The following is a 19,861-nucleotide window of genomic DNA, read 5'->3' on the forward strand; positions in this document are numbered from 1 at the left end:
ACTAAAATGAAATTAAGCACCCTAAATATTGGGTAATCCACTTTCTCCAAGCAAAATGGAAAAAGAAATGGGGGGTTTTGGTTGTTATTTCTTCAAGGAATGGGGTTTCATTGTTATTATTTACTAGCACCATGCTGCGGCCTGCAATTGTTTTTGGAGAAATTGGGGGAAGATGTCGAGGGGTGTAACGTATTTTTTAATTAGGATGTATTTTATTAGATTTAATGGTTTGGGTATAAATTTATTGAGTTATATATTTATTATATATTATAAAATAAAATAATATAAAACGATTTTTCGGTCAGTTCAATTTTGAAAGTAAAAAATTAATAATCGACTGATCAAATTATCTAAATCGATATCCCAATCGACAAAACCAATTAAAACAATTAATTTTTTTAATTAAAATCAATTTTTACTCATATCTACCCACTAAAGCTACCAGTTCAAAAGTTGTATCTCTTTATTTTCTAAAAGGACTTCTTTCATTCTCTTTTGTGCAATGCAAGCCTAATAATCTTTCACATTTTAAAAAAAAAAAAAAAGTAAAAACCTTTGTTGATTCGAATATCCGAATTCTATATTTATCTTTGAAACATGCTTTTTTAGGATTTGCAAAAGTTAATGAAATAAATAATATACATGTCCAATGTCGATTAATTGTACTGCCTTAGATTCCAAGCGAGAACCATAGCTTTTCTCTAATCAAGCAAAGGATGACTTACCCAATGTTTGATTCTGATCTATAATTAATTATTATTACTCTCGTATAATTTAGAATCTTTACCTAGTCAAGCTGGCCACTTCCCCCATGCCAAAGTTGCATGAAACAAAGGCAGGAACTTATTCTAACTTCCAAACTCCCCTTGCGTGTAAATCTTTCTCTATGCATTCAACAAGAAACATTTCTTATGGAGAAACCCACTTTTTTGTTAACTATAAATATGTTCGGTACCATCTTTTTTCTTCCCCCAACATTGTCTCCAAGTAACTTTTCATTAGAGTCGTAAGCAATATCATAAAGAGCTATATTTGCAGGTCAAGAATGGAGCAACATTTGCTGCATGGCACACTTAATGTGACCATAAATGAGATTGATAGACTAAAGATCTCTGGAGGATTGCTCAGCAAGGTAAATTGTTAGGACCCTTTTAAGTATGGTCACTATTGCATACATATACATTGATATCTCTGCGTTTGCTCACAACATAACTTTGTCATTGCATGCATTTAAATGGTGAGAACTCCATGAGGTTATGCAATTAAAAACAATTCTCTTACCACCAAAAATCAAATCAATAAGCATTAATCTTTGATATATTTGGAATCTGTTATACAAACCAATTGCATAAAAGATATTTACGTAGATACATATATGAATTCTCTTATGGCACCTCCTTTTTCCATTGTCATGTCTCCAACTTTGCTTTATCTCCTTTTTCCCATATTATTGTGATTGTTATGTATTTAGTATAACTAGAGACTTGGGGAAACAAAGCCAGTAGCTCTTTCAGTCTCATAACCAAATTCATCATTAGAGTATTTCTCATTTTTTATTCATGTTTTTGAGTAAGCAAAGTTAAGTCCACCCATTGATTTAGTTCAATTCATCTGATTTTATTGATTTTTATACCTAAATTAATTTATAATTCTTATATTTTAAATTTAAGATTTTATTTATAATTTGGCTCCTAAATTATATCGAAATTTCTCATTTTAATACTTAATTTTTTGTCTCATTTTTTGATACATTAACTTTAATTTGATGTAATTATATACATGAAACTTTTGGTTGTGGTTTAAATGTATATATGAAATCTTAATTTTGATTCAACCATCCTCATTTAAAGAAATAAATGCATCAGTTTATTTTTATATGGGAGAAATACAATTATATGTATATGCAATAAATAAACATAAAATGATGTTATATTAATAATTGTGTTAATAATTTGTAAAAATTAAAAAAAATAAAAATTCTAATATAAAATTACACAAAATCAAACTTTATATATACAATTGCCCATTCAACCAAAATTGGTAAATTCTAAACATATAATGTTTTTGTATTTGTTGGATTTTGAAGGATGTTGGACTATTGGAGAAAGGGAAAATATTGCTAGCCCAGCTTAAGAGACTCGTGCTATGCCAATCAGTACCTACCCTATACAATCTCAACCTTTATATATATAGAGTTATGCAACTTCGTTGATCTTTTTCCCTCTTAATATCTCCGAATTGTGTTGCAGATCACTGATTCAAAAATATATGCAACAGTTGATCTAGATAAGGCAAGGGTGGCAAGGACCAGAACGGTAAAAAATGAAGGCCAAGCATCTCCATGGAACGAGAGTTTCCGCATCTATTGTGGACACTTAATCTCACACATCATCTTCACAGTCAAATATGTTAACCCTATTGGTGCAACACTCATTGGCAGAGCTTATGTTCCAGTTCAAGATATCATTAATGGAAACATAGTGGACCGGTGGGTTAACATCTTGGACCAAAACCATGTTCCCATTCATGGAGATTCCAAGATCCATGTTCACCTCCAGTTCTTCAATGTCACCCAAGATCCTCATTGGTCTCGAGGGATTAAAAACCGAGATTTTAATGGAGTTCCCTACACTTACTTTGCTCAACGACAAGGCTGCAAAGTTACACTTTACAAAGATGCTCATAATGAAGAGGATTCCCAACCGGTGTTTTTGGCTGGAGGTGAGCGCTATCAGGTTCATAGATGCTGGGAAGACATCTTTGATGCAATATACAATGCCAAACATTTTATATATATAACCGGGTGGTCTGTATACACCAAGATAACCTTGATACGGGACCCGAGACGGCCGAAGCCTGGTGGCGACCTAACACTCGGAGAGCTTCTCAAAGAAAAGGCTAAACAAGGTGTGACGGTTCTTATGCTTGTTTGGGATGATAGAACTTCGGTTAAGGAGCTGAAGAAGGATGGTTTAATGGCAACTCATGATGAAGAAACCGCTAATGTCTTCAAGGGTACTAATGTGCATTGTGTTTTATGTCCTCGGAAACCTGATCATGATGAAAGTATTGTTCAGGAAAGTGATATAAACACCATGTTTACTCACCATCAGAAGACGGTGGTCGTCGACGGCGAATTGCCAAGCGAAAGGTCCGGAAAGCGGACGGTAGTTAGTTTTGTCGGTGGTATTGATCTTTGCGACGGGAGATACGATACACAAGAGCATCCCCTGTTTAGTACTCTAGGGACGGTCCATCATGACGATTTCCATCAGCCGAATTTTGCTGGTTCTTCGATCAAGAAGGGTGGTCCGAGGGAACCTTGGCATGATATTCATTGCAAGCTAGAAGGTCCAGTTGCTTGGGACGTGTTGTACAATTTCGAGCAGCGATGGCAAAAGCAAGTTGGGACCGATATCCTGATCCCGCGAACCAAGCTCGATGAAATGGTGATTCAACCGTCGCCATTGACATCACGGAACGACCCTGAAACATGGAACGTTCAGATATTCAGATCCATTGACGGTGGGGCAGCTGCTGGATTCCCTGAAGAACCCAATGAAGCCGCCAAAATGGGTCTCGTAAGCGGAAAAAACGTAACCATTGATCGAAGCATCCAAGATGCTTATATCAATGCTATCCGAAGGGCGAAGAATTTCATTTATATTGAGAATCAGTATTTCTTGGGAAGCTCATTTGCCTGGAAATCACAAGGTATCAAGGTGGAGGACATTGGTGCTTTGCATCTCATACCAAAGGAGCTTTCACTGAAAATTGTGAGCAAAATTGAAGCTGGAGAAAGGTTCACTGTCTACATAGTGATCCCAATGTGGCCTGAAGGTATACCTGAGAGTCAATCCGTTCAAGCAATTTTAGATTGGCAAAGGAGAACAATGGAGATGATGTACACTGATATTACTGAAGCTCTTAAAAAAAAGGGACTGAATGCAAATCCCAGGGACTATTTGACATTTTTCTGCCTTGGAAACAAGGAGACCACAAAATCTAGAGAATATGTACCTCCTGAGAAACCGGATCCTAATTCAGATTACGCTAGAGCTCAGCAGTCGCGACGTTTCATGATCTACGTTCACGCGAAAATGATGATTGGTAATGCCATGAATCGTGCTAATCATTAATGTAAAATAAAGCTTTAGCTTACCATTAAACTCGCAGTTGTGTTCAATTTTTGTTGTTGCAGTGGATGATGAATACATCATAATTGGATCAGCCAACATCAAACAGAGATCAATGGATGGTGGGAGAGACACTGAGATTGCCATGGGAGCATTTCAACCGTTTCATATAGCAACCGATCGCCAACGAGCCAAGGGTCAAATCTATGGTTTCCGAATGGCATTGTGGCGGGAGCACCTTGGACTTCCAAGACCACACACCATTTTCGAGTATCCAGAGAGTCCACAATGTGTTCAGACAGTCAATTCCTTAGCGGAGGAGCTATGGAATGAGTATTCAAGCGATGCAGTGGTTCAAGATCTGCCTGGTCACCTGCTTCGATATCCGATCGAAATCAGCGACACCGGAGCCATTACGACGTTGCCGAACATGGAGTTTTTCCCGGACACGAAAGCTCGTATCCTAGGCACCAAATCCAAACCTATCCCTGGCATCAAATCTGATTACGTTCTTACTCTCTTAACCACCTAGCTGGTTTCATACATGAACTTGTAATAATGAAAATAATTGTTAATCAACAATGTAATGCATACTGTTCCTGAGAAAGGCCATGCATCCCTTGCAAAACCTTTCCAAATAAAAATTTAAAACTGTTATTATCCTATTGTTGAATCCAAAATTCATCTGTTGTTGCATTTCTAATTTGGTGTCTACAACTATACTGTAACATTAAAAACTCTTATATAATATTTGATAAATCAAAATTTGTTTTATCAAGAATAAAAATTTTAAATTCATAAGCATATTTGAATCCATTGATATCCTAAAATCTTTAAACCTTTTGATTTTGATATTCCAAATTAATACACAATTATTTTAGAGAAGACAAGACTCTTTCTTTTCTAAAGATGAAATGTCGAAAAAGTTATGAATATGTAATTTGAGACCATAACTCTGATATAACGAAAAGATTCTATGAAACATGGATATTATCCATTTCCAATAGTTTAATGCTACGAAAAGAAGAATTAGCGGTTAGGACATTTTTTATCGCTATAACTAAGGGCTTTATATTTCTATTTACAAAATTCAAATCCACTTTCTTATGTAATTTTATTTTCGATTAATATAATTGTTTATCTCTACTATCTCACTTATTTAATTTCTAAATATTTTCAACTCCCCTAATTTATTTTATTTATTTATTTTTCAGCAAGTTCGTTTTGAGTTGTGGACACGACCATTGCCACGACAAAAATCATGTTCACAAGAAAAAAATAAAATTAAATAAGAATAATCAATCCCTATGGATTCGACCCTACTACTCTTTACTATTGTTTAAAATTATTTTATCGTAGGAATTTTTATTTGATAGTTTCAACACCGATCACTGAACAATAGCAACTCTAAATATCAAATTTCAAATATTGTTCTAACTTACATAATAATAATAATAGATAGATAGATAGATAGCAAGAAATCGATTCACATATGCACTCTACTCTTTTCCCGAATAGATGAACCAAAGGGAGAAAATAGTAAAAATACTTTAAGCACTTAAAAGTTTCAAATTTCAATCAATTTATTAATAAATATTTTCTAAAAAATATTAATTTATTTTCACAAGTTTCAGCAAAAGAAAATCTTCAAGAAAACATAATATCATGTCTGTGTATTTTGAGATATAATTTTAATATATAATTTTTAAACCTTAATTTTAATTTTTATCATTTAATTACCAATTAAAAATTAATTATTAAATTCTTTCAAAAAATTAGAAAAATTATTTATTAAAAAAATTATACATATTTAACTCATATTTTATTTAATAACTAGAGTCTAATAAAATTTAAATAAAATAAAACACTTTCTATTTGAGTTAATATTTTATGATAATATAAAAGTATGTAATGTCTATATTATCCATTGTATAATATATGATAATTATAATTAATGATTTTTGGTAAAATTATTATAATTAATTTTAATATTTTACCAACCGATCATAAGATTATCGATAATGGTAATAATTATAGTAATAAACCGAGAAAAGGCGGTAAGCATAATTGAAATGGTGGGAGAGAATTAAGGTACATTGCATCTTCTCCTCTCCTCATAAAGCTAGCCCTTGTTCATTGCCATCCATCTTTCATATCCTTCCCCCCAGTTTTCTAGCTTCAATCTCTTTCATGTTTTCAAGCTACATATGGTGACGTTTAAGCCTTCTTCTTTGTTGGGTCTCTCTTCTTTTTTCTCTCTTTGGAGGTGGTAAGCTGTTCATGTTTGCAAGTTTCCATCATTGCCTTATGAGTATATATTGTTTTTTCAGCTGTTTTCCAATCTGGGTATCTTTGATTTGTTGAACTTGGTTTATAGATGAGATAAGATTCAGTTGTATGCATTTTTATTATACAGACAAATCTTAGATTTCTGAGATTATTTTTGAAGCAACTTGGGTTACTGATTTTTATTAATATTGCAAAATAGAACGTAGGAGGCGCTTCTCTTTTTGTTCCTTCAACATCATATGGATGTCTATTTTCCTCTTAGCAAGAGGTCTCGCACCAGTGCCTCTGGAGAGAAGTTTGAGCAGAAGAAACCATCAATTGAGGTTCTCCCTGATGAATGCTTATTTGAAATCTTCAGATGGTTACGTGGTGGCCGAGAGAGGAGTTCCTGCGCTTGTGTTTCCAAGCGTTGGCTTATACTTGTAAGTAACATCTGCAAATATGAAATCCGTGACAACAACATCATCCACGCTTTGAATCCCAAGGATGAGAGTACTAATAAGAAGGGTGGAATTGTTTCTGAGGTTGAACATAATGATGTTGACAGTGACGGATACTTCACAAGGAATTTGGAAGGGAAGAAAGCAACAGACGGTGGACTTGCTGCTATTGCCGTCGGAACTGCTAGTCGTGGAGGATTAGGCAAGCTTTTTATTCGAGGTAGCAATTCCTGGAATAGAGTAACTACTGTTGGCCTCAGGGCCATTTCCCGTGGATGCCCTTCTTTAAGAGTTCTTTCCTTGTGGAACTTGTCTTCTATTGGAGATGAAGGTCTGTGTGAGATTGCCAATGGGTGTCACCGGCTAGTAACGCTTGACCTTTGCCACTGTCCTGCAGTTACTGACAAGTCTTTGCTCGCCATTGCGAAGGGCTGTCCTAAATTGAATGATCTGACCATTGAGAGTTGTGCCAACGTTGGAAATGAAGGTCTCCTAGCTTTAGCATGCTGCTGTCCCAATTTAAAATCTGTTTCAATCAAAAACTGCCCCCTTGTTGGAGATCAAGGAGTTGCAAGCTTGTTGTCTTCAGCCTCATATTCCCTCACAAAATTAAAGCTACAGGCCTTGAATATCACTGATGAGATGTTTTCTGTTATTGGACACTATGGCAAGTCAGTGACAGACCTTTCTCTCACTAGCCTCCCAAATGTGAGTGACAAGGGTTTCTGGATAATAGGTAATAGTCAAGGACTACAAAAATTGAAGTCTTTCACAATTGCATCCTGCCTTGGTTTGACAGATCGGGGACTTGAAGCTGTTGGAAAGGGTTGTGTGAATTTGAAGCAGTTCTACATCTTTAAATGTGATTTGTTGTCGGATAAGGGGTTGGTATCTTTTGCCAAAGTAGCTGGTTCACTAGAAAGCTTGCAGCTGGAGGACTGTCACAGAATTACCCAAATTGGGCTCTTTTGTTCTCTTCTCAACTGCAGTGCAAAGTTGAAAGTTATTTCTCTTGTGAACTGCTTAGGTGTTATGGACGTAACCACAGGATTGCCTCCTCTGTCCCCTTGTGAATCCCTTCAATCACTTTCCATCCGTAACTGCCCTGGTTTTAGTGATTCTAGCTTGGCTGTGATGGGGAAGTTGTGCCCTCAACTGCAGCATGTGGAGTTGAGAGGGCTTCATGGAATAACAGATGCAGGGTTTCTCCAATTGCTTAAGAGTTGTAATGCTGGTCTTGTTAAGGTTAACATAAAAGATTGTGTAAATTTGAGTGACAAAGGTGTTTGTAGGTTGACAAATTTGCACAGGTGGACTCTGGAAACGCTGAATCTTGACGGTTGTAAGATCAGTGATGCTAGTTTGTTTGCAATTGCAGAGAACTGTCGGTTACTCGGTGATCTTGACGTCTCCAAGTGTGCTATCACTGATTCTGGAATTGCAGCTCTGGCTCATTCTGATCTGATCAATGTGCAGATCCTCTCTGTGTCTGGATGCTCTATGGTCTCGGACAAGAGCTTGCCTTCACTCAGAAATTTGGGTAAGACCCTCTTGGGGTTAAACCTACAGCAATGCAAGGCAATCAGCCGCAGTGCAATTGACCTGCTTGTGCAACAGTTATGGAGATGTAATATCCTTTTCTGAATTAATGGATATAGATCCCTTCCTTTTGAGCAGCAGCAGTTTGTTTGATTTTTGGGTCCATCAGCTATAAGTCCCGTGGTTAGGTACATAACAGCAATTTGTTTTCCTCTATGGTGGATTGAAAGTCTCGAGTCATCGTAGTTTTGGTTCCTTTGCTTTCGGCAGTTCAAGGAGCTTTCAGGGGCATTGGCCATGGCAGCAGTTTATATAGTCTGCCATGACTAAGTTTTGCTGGTTGAATTTTGCCTTCAACTGTAGTCTGTAACCAGTCAATCATGTAATGAAAATTTTAAAGCAGCCTTCAATCTATTTAAATAAAAATTTTAACATTAAAATTAAAATAATTACGTAATAAAATATATATTTTTTAAGTTTCAATTACTAAAATAAGTTTTTAAATTAATTAAAAATCAAATCATTATAGATCAAGTGCAGGAACACCTCACTTTTCTTTAAATTGAATTATGATAATAAACTAAACACAAGAATTAAATAATTAATACATGATTTAAACACAACATAAGATAAATAATTACAAAACAACTTACAAAATACACCAAACACAATATGAATAAATTATTAATGTATAAATATATATTTATAACTAAATATTCTGAACATATATAAAAATTAACACAAATAGTTTCTCTTTCTCTTTCCTCACCCTAATGCCCAAGGCCATACATCTATAGTAAACCCATGTATACTCTTTTTATATATCCTTATGGATTGCCATCCGATGGATCTAATTTTCCTTGAAACCCTGTGCTGTTTGTGACGTTCATGAGAACAAAAAATGTTGGTCTATTGTGTACGGAATTCATAAACAACTTCTTAAGGGTGGGTTTAGATAGACAATGGAGTGCGGTGCGGTGCATTTAGTTTACATTTTATCTTAGGATAGGTTTAAATGGGTGGTGCGTTTACTAACAGTACGTGTAAAAACAACGGTGACGATGAGATTAAATACTGAAACGATACTATAGCATGAAACAAAAAGTAAACTAAACGCACCGTATTACACTGTCCATACAAGAAGCACATCCTGCCATTACAGGTCAAAAATAGATAATCCCTGCATTCTTTTTCTCCTTTACAAAGGAACAATCTTGCAATTAACCAAACCAATTTGTTTGTTGTCGGATAGCATTCCGAAAACCTGCTGCTAATGAGTATTTACACATATGTCCTCAACTTTTGCAATTAGACCTAGTGCCTTCTGCCTGAGTTTTAGAATGTTCACATCATCACATCTGCCTATGCTTTTTCTTCTTTGTCACGACAAAAAGAAAATTAAAAAAAAATAGCATATGCTTTACTTAATGATCTTTTGGTCTTCCAACTTAATTCAATTTTTATCTTTTTTTTAATCTTTAAATTTATATTTTTTATCAAATCATCTCAAAATAAATGAAAAAGTTAACATTTGTTAACTTTGATAATGTGGCATACACGTGGATGACATGCAAACATTTGATTAATTTTTAAAAAATAGTTCTTATAATTTTTTAAAATTTTTAAAAACTTTAATTAAATGCTAACATGTCATCCATGATAATTCACGTGTATGTCCATATAAATAAATAGCTAAAAAAAGACAATTAAATAAATAGCTAAAATAGTTTTTTTTAAGTTGAAGGTCTAAATAAGTAATTAAACCTATATAAAAATTCGGACCGTCATCCATACGACAAAAGTAGTGGTAATTTACATGGAAGACAAGTGGCATAAAACACGAGCCAAAAGTCAATGGTTTAGACTCTTCTCCGCCGTTTTTACAGTTTTGCCTGTTTTTCCATTTCTCTTTTTTTTCCTACCTTCCTATCCTAGCATGGAATATGTCTATATCAGACTTCACACAATCTTTAGTTCATGCATTTCCCTGTCTGTCTCCTCTCCTCAACCTTGAACAGAAAAACACATATCTTTCTTTTTTGCTGTACTTACTCCCTGGAAAAGGGTTCCCAGAGACACGAACACCTTCAAAACAAGCCAAGAAATGCTTCTACGAAGCTCATCCACACCTATCCTCAAAACGTATATACCTCAGAGCTCGCCGGCGGTTGACTCCGGTCACCGGATCCCATCAATACCCATTTCTCTGACGTCCTCCCCCATCAACAAAATCCAACGAGCGTCGTCGGATGGGAACATGAGGCAGATTGTTATTTCCAATAGGCAAAAGCTACCTACAAGTTCAATGGGGTCTCCCAATACGGTCAAAGAAGAAATTTTTACTTTCCCACCACTCTCCCTTCTTGGTGACGTTGATGATGGTGGTGATGACAATGGAGGCGGCGGCGGCGGCGGAGTAGATAGGCTCGGAGATTGGGGTCAAGGGAAACAAAGATTGGATGAGTATTACCGGAAGATGATCAAAACTTACCCTGGAGAGACTCTTCTTCTCACAAACTACGCTAAATTCTTAAAAGAGGTAATCAAATCGGACCCAGAAAATGAAACAACAAAAAGAATCTAAACCCTTTTTCTTTTTTCTGTTCATTTGATTGTTTAATTCCTTTCTCTTTTTTTGGATTTGATTAGGTACAAGGTGATTTTCTGAAAGCTGAAGAATATTGCGGGAAAGCAATTATTGTGAAACCAGACGATGGGGAAATTCTTTCATTGTATGGAGATTTAATATGGATTAACCATGGCGATGAAGCTCTCGCTCAATCTTATTTTGATCGAGCTGTTAAGGCTTCTCCAAATAATTGGTATCATAATTTCAAACCCCTTTAATACAAAATTCTTGATTTGGTCCTTGAATCATCTCTTGGTTTTTAATGGATCCTTGTGGTTGTGAATGGCAGCTATGTCCTTGCATCATATGCTCGATATCTATGGGCTGCTGAGAAAGATGATGATTAAGAATGAAGGAAAGAAAGACTGAACATCGAATATCAAATGGTTCTTAAGCTTACACACAGAGCGTCTTTTATTCGGCAACTGCTTGATTGATTAACCTCGCGAAAAAGAGTTTGTTTTTGTATATTAGCATATCATGTAATGGCAAACAACTTTCATTAAAATGAAGTTGGATTGATATTAGCTCTTGGATTACATTATTTTATGTTATAGACATGTTATACCCTCTACTGTAAAGTCTTCAATTTTTTTATTATAGATTTTAATATCAATTATCTTTCATCATATTACTAAATTTATATTTAAATATTTAATTTAAAATTATTAGTTAAAAAATTTGGTGTAAAATAGAGGTTGTGATAAATATACATTTAAAAATAATTAGAATTTCATCGTAGTTATAATAATTACATATTTAAAAATAATTATTAGTTAAAAAAGTTGTGATAATTTTAAAATAGAGTTATTACTTGAACAAATATATAAGCATATTAATTATCACTTAATTAATATCAAAATTAATTATCTTAATTAGTTATTGTTTGAAAGAATGTTATTTTGTATTAATTATATAAAATAGAACTATATTGCATCTTGAATATGTTAAAAATGCTTTAATTATTATTTGAAAATTTTCTATTGTAATGTTTGAATTGATAAATTATATTTAATAACTCAAATAAAATCACATTATTCAATTAACTACGTAAAATTACAATGCAAGTAACATTAGAAGTTAATTCCTAAAATATGTTTTCTTTTTCTAGTTCTACCGGGGAAGAGTACATTGAGTTCCATCGACATGTCTTAGGCACAAGCTTTTTCACAGAGTAATTATTATAAAATGATTAGAACACCTAGAGTATAGGAGGAAATGACTAAAAATTTATAATGACTGTGAGTAATGGTAACACGGAACTCAACTTTTATGGTGAAAAATGGATAACGTAATCTAATTTATTAATTTAAACCAACATGGCGAATTGAAGTTTGGCACCTAACTTCTAAGAAAACCCCACCTAAAACCCTAAGATGGAAACCTAAAAATAGGTGATCATGTATGATTTTTTTTCACCGAACAATCAAAATTGCTAGTGTGTTATATTCTTCCTTTTTAACCTTAAATAGCTAAGAACCTCTAAAATACTATATATAAGTGTATTGTAATGGCTGCCAACCTATTCAGATATGAAGGAGTACATATTTCTTGGCAAGTAACGACATTGCAGTATTCTCTTTGTCTTGGCTTCGTGGTAATATAAGTTTAGATACATCTGATGAAAGAATTACTCACCAATTAAAGGATATTGATTTTTATAATGTGAAGTAAATTGGAAATATCACTTTTGTCCTAATATTTATATCGCTTTGATTGAAGAATAGTGCTAAAATATGTAGCATTGCTGACGAGACTCCTAATAGACAAGCATCTTATAACGGGAAACATTGAATTTAATCTATAAGTGCTCCTTGTTCAAGCATTTGGAATAGATAATGACATTTCATCTGATTACAATGGTTACAAGATGAAGATAGTCTAGTTGGAGAGGCACTTCACGAATCTACTATAAAACCCAACACCTGATGATCTTAATTGTCATGCTCGAGCAATACTTAAAAAAAATAATATTTTTTGGGTGACCAAAATAAAAGCAACCTAAAAGTTAAGTAACCAAAATGAAAGTATAAACATGATGTGGCGTGTACAATTAACCACTATTAGAGATTTAATGATTGAGTGACTAAAATGAAAATACCCTAAAAATTGAGTAATGAAATTGTAATGATTTCATTTTGAGTGGCCAAAATGAAGGCACCCAAAAATTGGGTGACCCAACTAAGTAGTTTAGCCAATAATAATATTAATGTATTTTAACATTTTCCAATATTTTTTATTATTAATAAGTATTTGAGTAAAATTATTTATTACTAATAAATATTTAAATTAATGATTTTATAATGATTTGATCAAATCCATTATACTAATATATTTAAAAAAAAAAGCATGCATATTAATTTAAGATTGTGAGATATAAAATTCGTAAATTTTTCCTCACTATATTGTAGATATAAATTCAAATGTATTCATATATTACATATATAACTTAAATTTACTTTAAAACTAATTTTTAAATTAATAGTTTAATTTAGATGTATGCCATTTTTTTTAATAGTCCTTAGATTTTCTGTTTTTAACACGAAAAGATTTTTTTTGTTAGAGTAGCATGTCATATTTTTTTTATGAGAAAATTAGAAAATGGACTAATTTAAAATTTGATTTGAGAGTAGTTGATGACATGAGTGATTAGGCTCATTTTACACACAGTTACTTAATTCTACAAGCTGCATTGGAAAATTTTCTCTCTGCATTCGAAATTAAATCTCACCAATTAAAAAAAAATCACTTTCCAAGATTATATTTCAAGAAAAATAAACTAATTTTTCTCCCTAACATCAAAAGCATATTTCAATCAATTAAATTCTCATACCGCATCTAAAGAATCAACAACTTGCATCGAAACCAAATCCATATTTAACCTTAACCTAGACCACCTAAACCAGAAACAAATCCAAACCTATAAAGGACGTAACTTAAAACATCCAAATCCGAAGTAACTTAAATCTAACATGATCAAATATGTAAAAATTGGAATCACAAAAAACTTAAACTGTAAATCTGAATGATCCCAACTCAAAACATACACACACTAAAACCAATTAAACCGATCCAATTCACAAATCTACTTGTAATCTTTCTACATTTTATCAGCAATTCCACCCCATTTTGAAAAACATACCCTACAAAGGGATCATTTCAACTAGCAGATCTAATCTCCGCAAAATAACGCAAGCGCTAATGTCATACAATATGGCAGACCCAGAAACAGAAAGTGGACTTATTTCACAATATTAAGTTGTTCAGCAGGTTCAGGCAAGCCCGATTCGATCATGAATTATCTAACAGCAACAACAGATGACTCCAAAATTTTCCAAATTATGTTCAATAGGTCATCCTTAAACAACATAAATTAGGTCAACTTAGTAAACAATTGAGATACAGTGCTGCAAACAGGAATGCAGAATCCTAACAACAAACCCACCAAGCTTTGCAAGCAACACACCAAATAACCAAGGCTGCTGATATCGGAGAAGACAACATCATAACCGGTAATGTATAATCTTTTTTATGCCTTGATCATCAAATAATTCAGTCTTAGACGTCCTTATTTAGGCAAATTCAGGTCAAGAACTTTGTATATGAACATCCACTTGAAACCATTGCCATGCTTAATGCTCCAGTGCAATCGGCTCTTGAACCAAGTCCACTTGATCAATGTCTGGCTGACTTTCACCTGAATCAGCAGCAGAAACTGCTGGCTGCAGTTGGGTTGGAGATAATTCTTCATTTGTTACATCAGATAAAGTGTTATTCTCCTCATTTGTTGCCTTAGGCAAGGCTATCTTTCCCTCGGTAGATGCTTTAGGTGCATTTACCTTTTTCTGACTGGGCGTATTAGATGTCTTTTCGTCATTTGTTGAACCAGACAGACTAGTCTTCTGAGAAGGCAGTTTGGGAAGTGATTTCCGCTGTGGCTTCTTTGCATTGACAGGAGAAATTACTTTAGAAGAGGTGCTCTGAAATGCTTTCTCATCCAGACTTAGCTGGACTGATTGGTGACCACTATTGCTGTTACCATCAGAGTCCAAAGGAGTTGAGCTTTTTCTTCTACCAAGCTTTGGAGATTTAGCTCTTGTTGGTGGTATCTGCATCCATGAAATTTTAAAATATAAATGTTGCAGCAGAGGAAAAAGAAAGCAATAAAATCTGGTGATGGATAAAAAAAGATGTATTGAAAAACAGAATTGCATATGCAAGAAACATATAATAAAACTATAAAATGCTACATCTGTCAGCACATTCAAGAAAGGAAAAATAAAATGGTTTCTGATAGTTCCATTCAAAGTTATCAATTCAAGATGTTGAACCAAAGCATATAAATGTAAGCTCATCATGCCAAAACTAGGACATGTTAAGATAGATTAAAATATTTATCCTAAAGTAGCTTTGATATTACTTGGCACTAAGAGGTACAGTGACTAGTACAAGGTAGCTCCAAGGAAAGTAAGAAGCAATTCTCATGACCTAGTCTAACAGAGATCGACCAAGTTCAGCACAGTATCAAACATGCAATGGAAAATATTGGGATGACATGATATGAGTCTGAAAGACTAGAGAAAATTTTCCTTCAAAGCCAACCTTGCATTTGCAATATCAATTTTTTATGCTCTCAGGTTCATTCAGAATTGTTTTTCATAACAATCACAAGATAGATTTAATTGTTAACCAGTTCAAGTTGTTATATGTTAATCGTATTACTACAACTAAAAAGGAAAGTTGCAGAGGTATGGCTTCCCACTGAACAATCTAAAGCATTTTGCTAAAAGAAAATGACTCTTCTAGGATGAGTAGAAGTAAATGCTAGGCAAAAATGTGTACAAGTAGAAAAAGGCGACAAACCAAATGATAAGAAAACCTTGGAAATTAAACTTGTAGCATATATGTTAAAAATTTCAGTCCTCCCACTGAACAATCTGAAGCGTTTTGCAGAAAAGAAAATGGCTCTTGTAGAATGATGAATGGAAACATGTAAATGCCTGAATACAAATGCATACAAGTAGAAAAAGTTGGCAAACCAAATGATAAGAAAACCTTAGGGGCATAGATGTTAAGAATTTCAGTCCTCCCCTCCTCCCCCACCCCCCCACAAAAAAAAAGGGGGGAAAAAAGGGGGACCAAAAGAAGAAAGAAAGAAATTGAATAAGCATGCCATTGTAGTTCAAACTGAAGTAAATATCGCCTATTAAAGTTTTATATTCAACGGATCATCTAGCTTTTTATACATTAGAACATTAAACTAACCTTCTTTAATTCCACTTTAGGGGGTGGAGGCTCCTGATAGAAGCTTGGCATTGGAGTTGCTTTAAAGTTCAAGCTCTTCCTAAACATTTTGATCTCTGCTTCTTGAGTTTCCTGGCAGAAAATTGAAATATTATTATGACAAGAAAGAAGCATTTGAGGATGACAAGCCATCAAAGTTATAAAATAACACCTTGGACTTGGCTTGCAAGTTGCTCTTTTCTACTTCCATTGCCTGAATCTTTTCCTCAAGTTTGGTGTAGAACTGTACAACACAATGGTAAAGGCTTAAGTAAAATAAAAGTGCTGCAATGGCCAATAACATAAAATCTCGTAAATATGATATAAAGCACCAACCTCTTTCCTTTTCTCAGCTCGTTCATCACACTTAAAACTGAAACCATAATTTGGAAGACTACCAACCTTACGGGGTTTGGCATCAGCTGCCATGGGGCTTCAATGAAGCAATAAGGATAAACATAAATAGGTCATTAAAAAATAGAAATACAACAGTGCTCAAATAGCAACCTTTTTAACCCATAGTCCCAGACAGAAAGAAATAATAAAAAGTTCAAACCAAAAAGGATACGAGGACTCTGTGTCTCCTTCAGCTTTATTAAGAGGCCCCTTCTTAAGAGGCTTCAGCTTGGGTTTCTCCCTGGAATACACAACAAAACAGTTGAGACATGACAGGTGAAAACATCTGTCATCATCTAGCACATAGAGTTAATTTCAGGGATAAATAAATTGATGAAAGGTAGCCACTAAGAGCTTTCCCTGGTTGCATAACAAAATGAACACCAAAGGTAGAAGGGTGCACTAAAAAAGAGAAGGAAAAGAAACTCAATCATGAGCACAAGTAGTACGTACATGGGGCCTTCAGAGAAGGCTGCATCCGGTTTTTCAGGACCCTGTCAGAAAATCATAATGGCAGGATCAATGAGTAAAAGATCAATGGAAAATGCAAATAAAAGGAAACCAGTAATACCACAAACTCTCACCTTGGATGCATTGGCTTGTCTTTCATTACATGATCTATTTTTCAGAGGCTGTTTCAGATGTGAATTTGTAGCCACAGATCCGCCATTCGATGCTGTCAACCTCACCTCTGCAGTTTTTCCATCTTTACTTTTCTTCATTAAAGCTGAAGAAGCATTTCTGGTACCAGAGGGCTTCTCATTCTTGGTCTTGCTTTGAACCTTCTGAGGTTTGGATTGCTTCACATTCACATGATCATTTACTTCCTCTTCCTACGAAGACAAGCACACGCACGAATATGAAATGAGACTTGGTTAATGGCAATTCATTAAAGCACTCAAACAAAATGGAAGACCTACTACCTTAGAACCAATTGATCCATTGTTATCGACTAAGTCATTCGATCGTTCTCTAGCTTCCATAGTTGCTCCATTGTCATCTATTCCATTCTGCGAACAAGTCCCGACAGTTTCCTCAGCATTTCCATTAACATTATTCAAAATACCACTGTCGTCCCCAGACACCCGAAGTTGCGGATAAACACCATTTTGATGGGCAACCTCAAGCCCACCCGCAGACAAGAGATTATCCGAATCCATCACACACTGCAACACTAATAAAAACAAAAAAAGTTTAAGCCTAACTACAACATATATAGCATTTTCCACTAATCCGAAATTCTCAAACCCCAAAAACAATTATAAATTCACATTATGCTTACTAACTTTCATAGGTCCATTTCTATTCGCGTTCAAATTTTGGTTTCCAAAAATTATTTATCGGCTCTCTATTTTTTTTGCAGCAATAAAATTTGAGGGGAAAATAGCAAAAGACACGCTAAATTAGATCTTATATTTGATAATAAACAGCAAACAGAAGTCGATTTCATAATAAGCTCGGCAGTAGCTTAAATTTTCCAAAAAAAAAACTCAATTAAATCAGTGAAAAACCGAGTAAAAAATGAATGCTTTGGGTAGAGCAAAGCTCCAGAAAGTACATAGATCTTTAACGCGACCAAACAACTAACACATTTCGCTTCACATTGATCTACTCTTAGCCAAAAAAAAAAAAACATGAAATCCATCGGTTTTCTCAGGAAGCAAAGAAACGAGAAGTTTTCAGAAAACTAAAAGAAAATTATTACTTATTTTTCTTTCTTTTCTTACCTCGTAAAGTGTGAGTTAAATCAAATCTCCATAAAAGCCAAGACGAAGATTAATGACAGAAATCAGTGAAGAAAATCGAAAGGATCTGAGAAAAAAGATGAAGAAAGTAAGATAAACAGCGAAGATTAGAGAGTCTAGGGCCCAAACCAGGAAGAATCTTCAAAGATAATTAAATAAAAATAAATAAAATATTTGGAATTTGAACTCTTTTTTTTTTTTTTTGGGGTATGAAAGGTCTTTTATACCAGAGGCTTTCAAATCCATAACTCTCTTTCAAAGGAAAACGACGGATTATTTAATATCTAAAATAAAATTATAAATATTTTAAATACAGTTAAAATTCAATCATATATAACTCTCCTCCCACCAGCAGTGAATGTTCCAGTTTTTAAAAAAAAAAAAAGTTTTGAAATTTTAAATTTAGTCAGTGGAGTTCGGTAAAATTTTCAAGTGTTGTTTACCATGGTCTAATTTTAGTTTTAATCCTTTTATTATGCCAAATTTAAAATTTGATCCTCATATTTTAATTCAGTATAATTTAATCATCTGCTTTTATAGTAGTTAAAATGATAATACCATTCTAAAATTATTGACATGAAAATTTTTATAAAAAAATTATTATGAATTTTCATATGACTTTGATCATGTGATCAAATAACAATAAAAACATTCTTTTTCTTTTGTCAAAATCAGGATATCCACTATCGGCAATAATAATTAATTCTATTATCGTGAGAGTTCTTCGAAAAACTAAATGATTGACTATAAAATATGTTTCATTCTCGTAAGTAGAAATCAAACCTCAACCATATAATTAAAAGACAATATAAGCTATCACCACGTCACATATCATGGTTACGGATAAAAAAAATCATATAATCTCTTAACAGTAATAACTAACGTTATTTACCAATATGAGGCTAACAAAGTAAGTGAATTAAATTTCAAAGTTTGTAGGGATTAAAACTAAAATTAGACCTTTGACCATTGACCATTGCACCCTAAGGAGGCGTCATGGTGAGCTAAGTTAATTGCATGTTTTGACCGGAGCGTGACGATTGACGATAAGAAATGCCCTTAATAAATTTGAAAGTGGCGGGACTTTTTTTTAATCTATTTTTTAAAATTTTAAAATGCAACTCAAACTAATTTGCAATATTAATTAAATATTCCAACCCATGCAGTAAATTTTTTTAACTCCAAAATAAATTTAAATTTTTTTTTTGAATGATATGTGATTTACTAACAGGACTGATGCATCAATTATTAACACTAAAATAATATGGTAAAAATTTGTAATATTGAAATTTTACAAAACTTTTTCCTTAATTTTAATATACATATTTAAATTTTTATTTTTTTATAAATTTTTAGAAATTTTTAGAAATATAATGATATTCACATATTGAATATTTTCTATAT

The 19,861-nt window shown here is 33.7% G+C and overlaps 4 protein-coding genes across 6 annotated transcripts; 3 read left to right on the forward strand and 1 right to left on the reverse strand.

Moving 5' to 3' along the window:
- The first annotated feature begins 961 nt into the window (after positions 1–961).
- Positions 962–4,831, forward strand: LOC107953783 (phospholipase D alpha 1). Its single transcript, XM_016889191.2, has 4 exons — positions 962–1,132; positions 2,087–2,155; positions 2,250–4,110; positions 4,202–4,831. The coding sequence occupies exons 1-4, from the start codon at positions 1,046–1,048 to the stop codon at positions 4,666–4,668; spliced, it is 2,484 nt and encodes an 827-aa protein (XP_016744680.2). The 5' UTR covers positions 962–1,045; the 3' UTR covers positions 4,669–4,831.
- Positions 4,832–6,264: 1,433 nt separating this feature from the next.
- LOC107953781 (EIN3-binding F-box protein 1) lies at positions 6,265–8,825 on the forward strand. Its single transcript, XM_016889190.2, has one exon. It carries the CDS (start codon positions 6,665–6,667, stop codon positions 8,507–8,509), a length of 1,845 nt encoding a protein of 614 aa, XP_016744679.2. The 5' UTR covers positions 6,265–6,664; the 3' UTR covers positions 8,510–8,825.
- Positions 8,826–10,289: 1,464 nt separating this feature from the next.
- LOC107956584 (uncharacterized) lies at positions 10,290–11,659 on the forward strand. The gene is made up of 3 exons (XM_016892195.2): positions 10,290–10,943; positions 11,054–11,226; positions 11,323–11,659. The coding sequence occupies exons 1-3, from the start codon at positions 10,509–10,511 to the stop codon at positions 11,378–11,380; spliced, it is 666 nt and encodes a 221-aa protein (XP_016747684.1). The 5' UTR covers positions 10,290–10,508; the 3' UTR covers positions 11,381–11,659.
- A 2,593-nt stretch (positions 11,660–14,252) lies between these two features.
- Positions 14,253–18,755, reverse strand: LOC107953780 (protein WVD2-like 5). 3 transcript variants are annotated; one of them, XM_016889189.2, is made up of 10 exons: positions 18,685–18,755; positions 18,440–18,524; positions 17,636–17,886; positions 17,297–17,545; positions 17,166–17,206; positions 16,885–16,953; positions 16,653–16,749; positions 16,489–16,560; positions 16,299–16,409; positions 14,253–15,142 (listed from the first exon to the last, which is right to left on the reverse strand). In XM_016889189.2, exons 3-10 carry the CDS (start codon positions 17,870–17,872, stop codon positions 14,666–14,668), a joined length of 1,353 nt encoding a protein of 450 aa, XP_016744678.1. In that variant the 5' UTR covers positions 17,873–17,886; positions 18,440–18,524; positions 18,685–18,755; the 3' UTR covers positions 14,253–14,665. The 3 variants fall into 3 exon arrangements, with proteins under 3 accessions (XP_016744678.1, XP_016744676.1, XP_016744677.1); XM_016889187.2 differs by having other exon boundaries at positions 16,873–16,953; positions 18,685–18,735; XM_016889188.2 differs by lacking the exon at positions 18,685–18,755 and having other exon boundaries at positions 16,653–16,752; positions 18,440–18,662.
- Positions 18,756–19,861: the final 1,106 nt, after the last annotated feature.

This window comes from Gossypium hirsutum, chromosome D07 (assembly GCF_007990345.1).
Source record: "Gossypium hirsutum isolate 1008001.06 chromosome D07, Gossypium_hirsutum_v2.1, whole genome shotgun sequence".
NCBI classification, from domain to species: Eukaryota; Viridiplantae; Streptophyta; class Magnoliopsida; order Malvales; family Malvaceae; genus Gossypium; species Gossypium hirsutum.

What these genes read in the sequence shown, in the direction of transcription:
- LOC107953783 (XM_016889191.2), top strand. Translation starts at nt 1,046, where the DNA reads ATGGAGCAACATTTGCTGCATGGCACACTTAATGTGACCATAAATGAG. An exon ending in CTGGAGGATTGCTCAGCAAG is followed by an intron (nt 1,133 to 2,086) that starts GTAAATTGTTAG and finishes TGGATTTTGAAG; the next exon opens with GATGTTGGACTATTGGAGAA. An exon ending in TCACGCGAAAATGATGATTG is followed by an intron (nt 4,111 to 4,201) that starts GTAATGCCATGA and finishes TTGTTGTTGCAG; the next exon opens with TGGATGATGAATACATCATA.
- LOC107953780 (XM_016889187.2), bottom strand. Translation starts at nt 17,872, where the DNA reads ATGGATTCGGATAATCTCTTGTCTGCGGGTGGGCTTGAGGTTGCCCAT. An exon ending in ATGGATCAATTGGTTCTAAG is followed by an intron (nt 17,546 to 17,635) that starts GTAGTAGGTCTT and finishes TTGTCTTCGTAG; the next exon opens with GAAGAGGAAGTAAATGATCA. An exon ending in GCCTTCTCTGAAGGCCCCAT is followed by an intron (nt 16,954 to 17,165) that starts GTACGTACTACT and finishes TGTGTATTCCAG; the next exon opens with GGAGAAACCCAAGCTGAAGC.
- LOC107953781 (XM_016889190.2), top strand. Translation starts at nt 6,665, where the DNA reads ATGGATGTCTATTTTCCTCTTAGCAAGAGGTCTCGCACCAGTGCCTCT.
- LOC107956584 (XM_016892195.2), top strand. Translation starts at nt 10,509, where the DNA reads ATGCTTCTACGAAGCTCATCCACACCTATCCTCAAAACGTATATACCT. An exon ending in ACGCTAAATTCTTAAAAGAG is followed by an intron (nt 10,944 to 11,053) that starts GTAATCAAATCG and finishes GGATTTGATTAG; the next exon opens with GTACAAGGTGATTTTCTGAA. An exon ending in AAGGCTTCTCCAAATAATTG is followed by an intron (nt 11,227 to 11,322) that starts GTATCATAATTT and finishes TGTGAATGGCAG; the next exon opens with CTATGTCCTTGCATCATATG.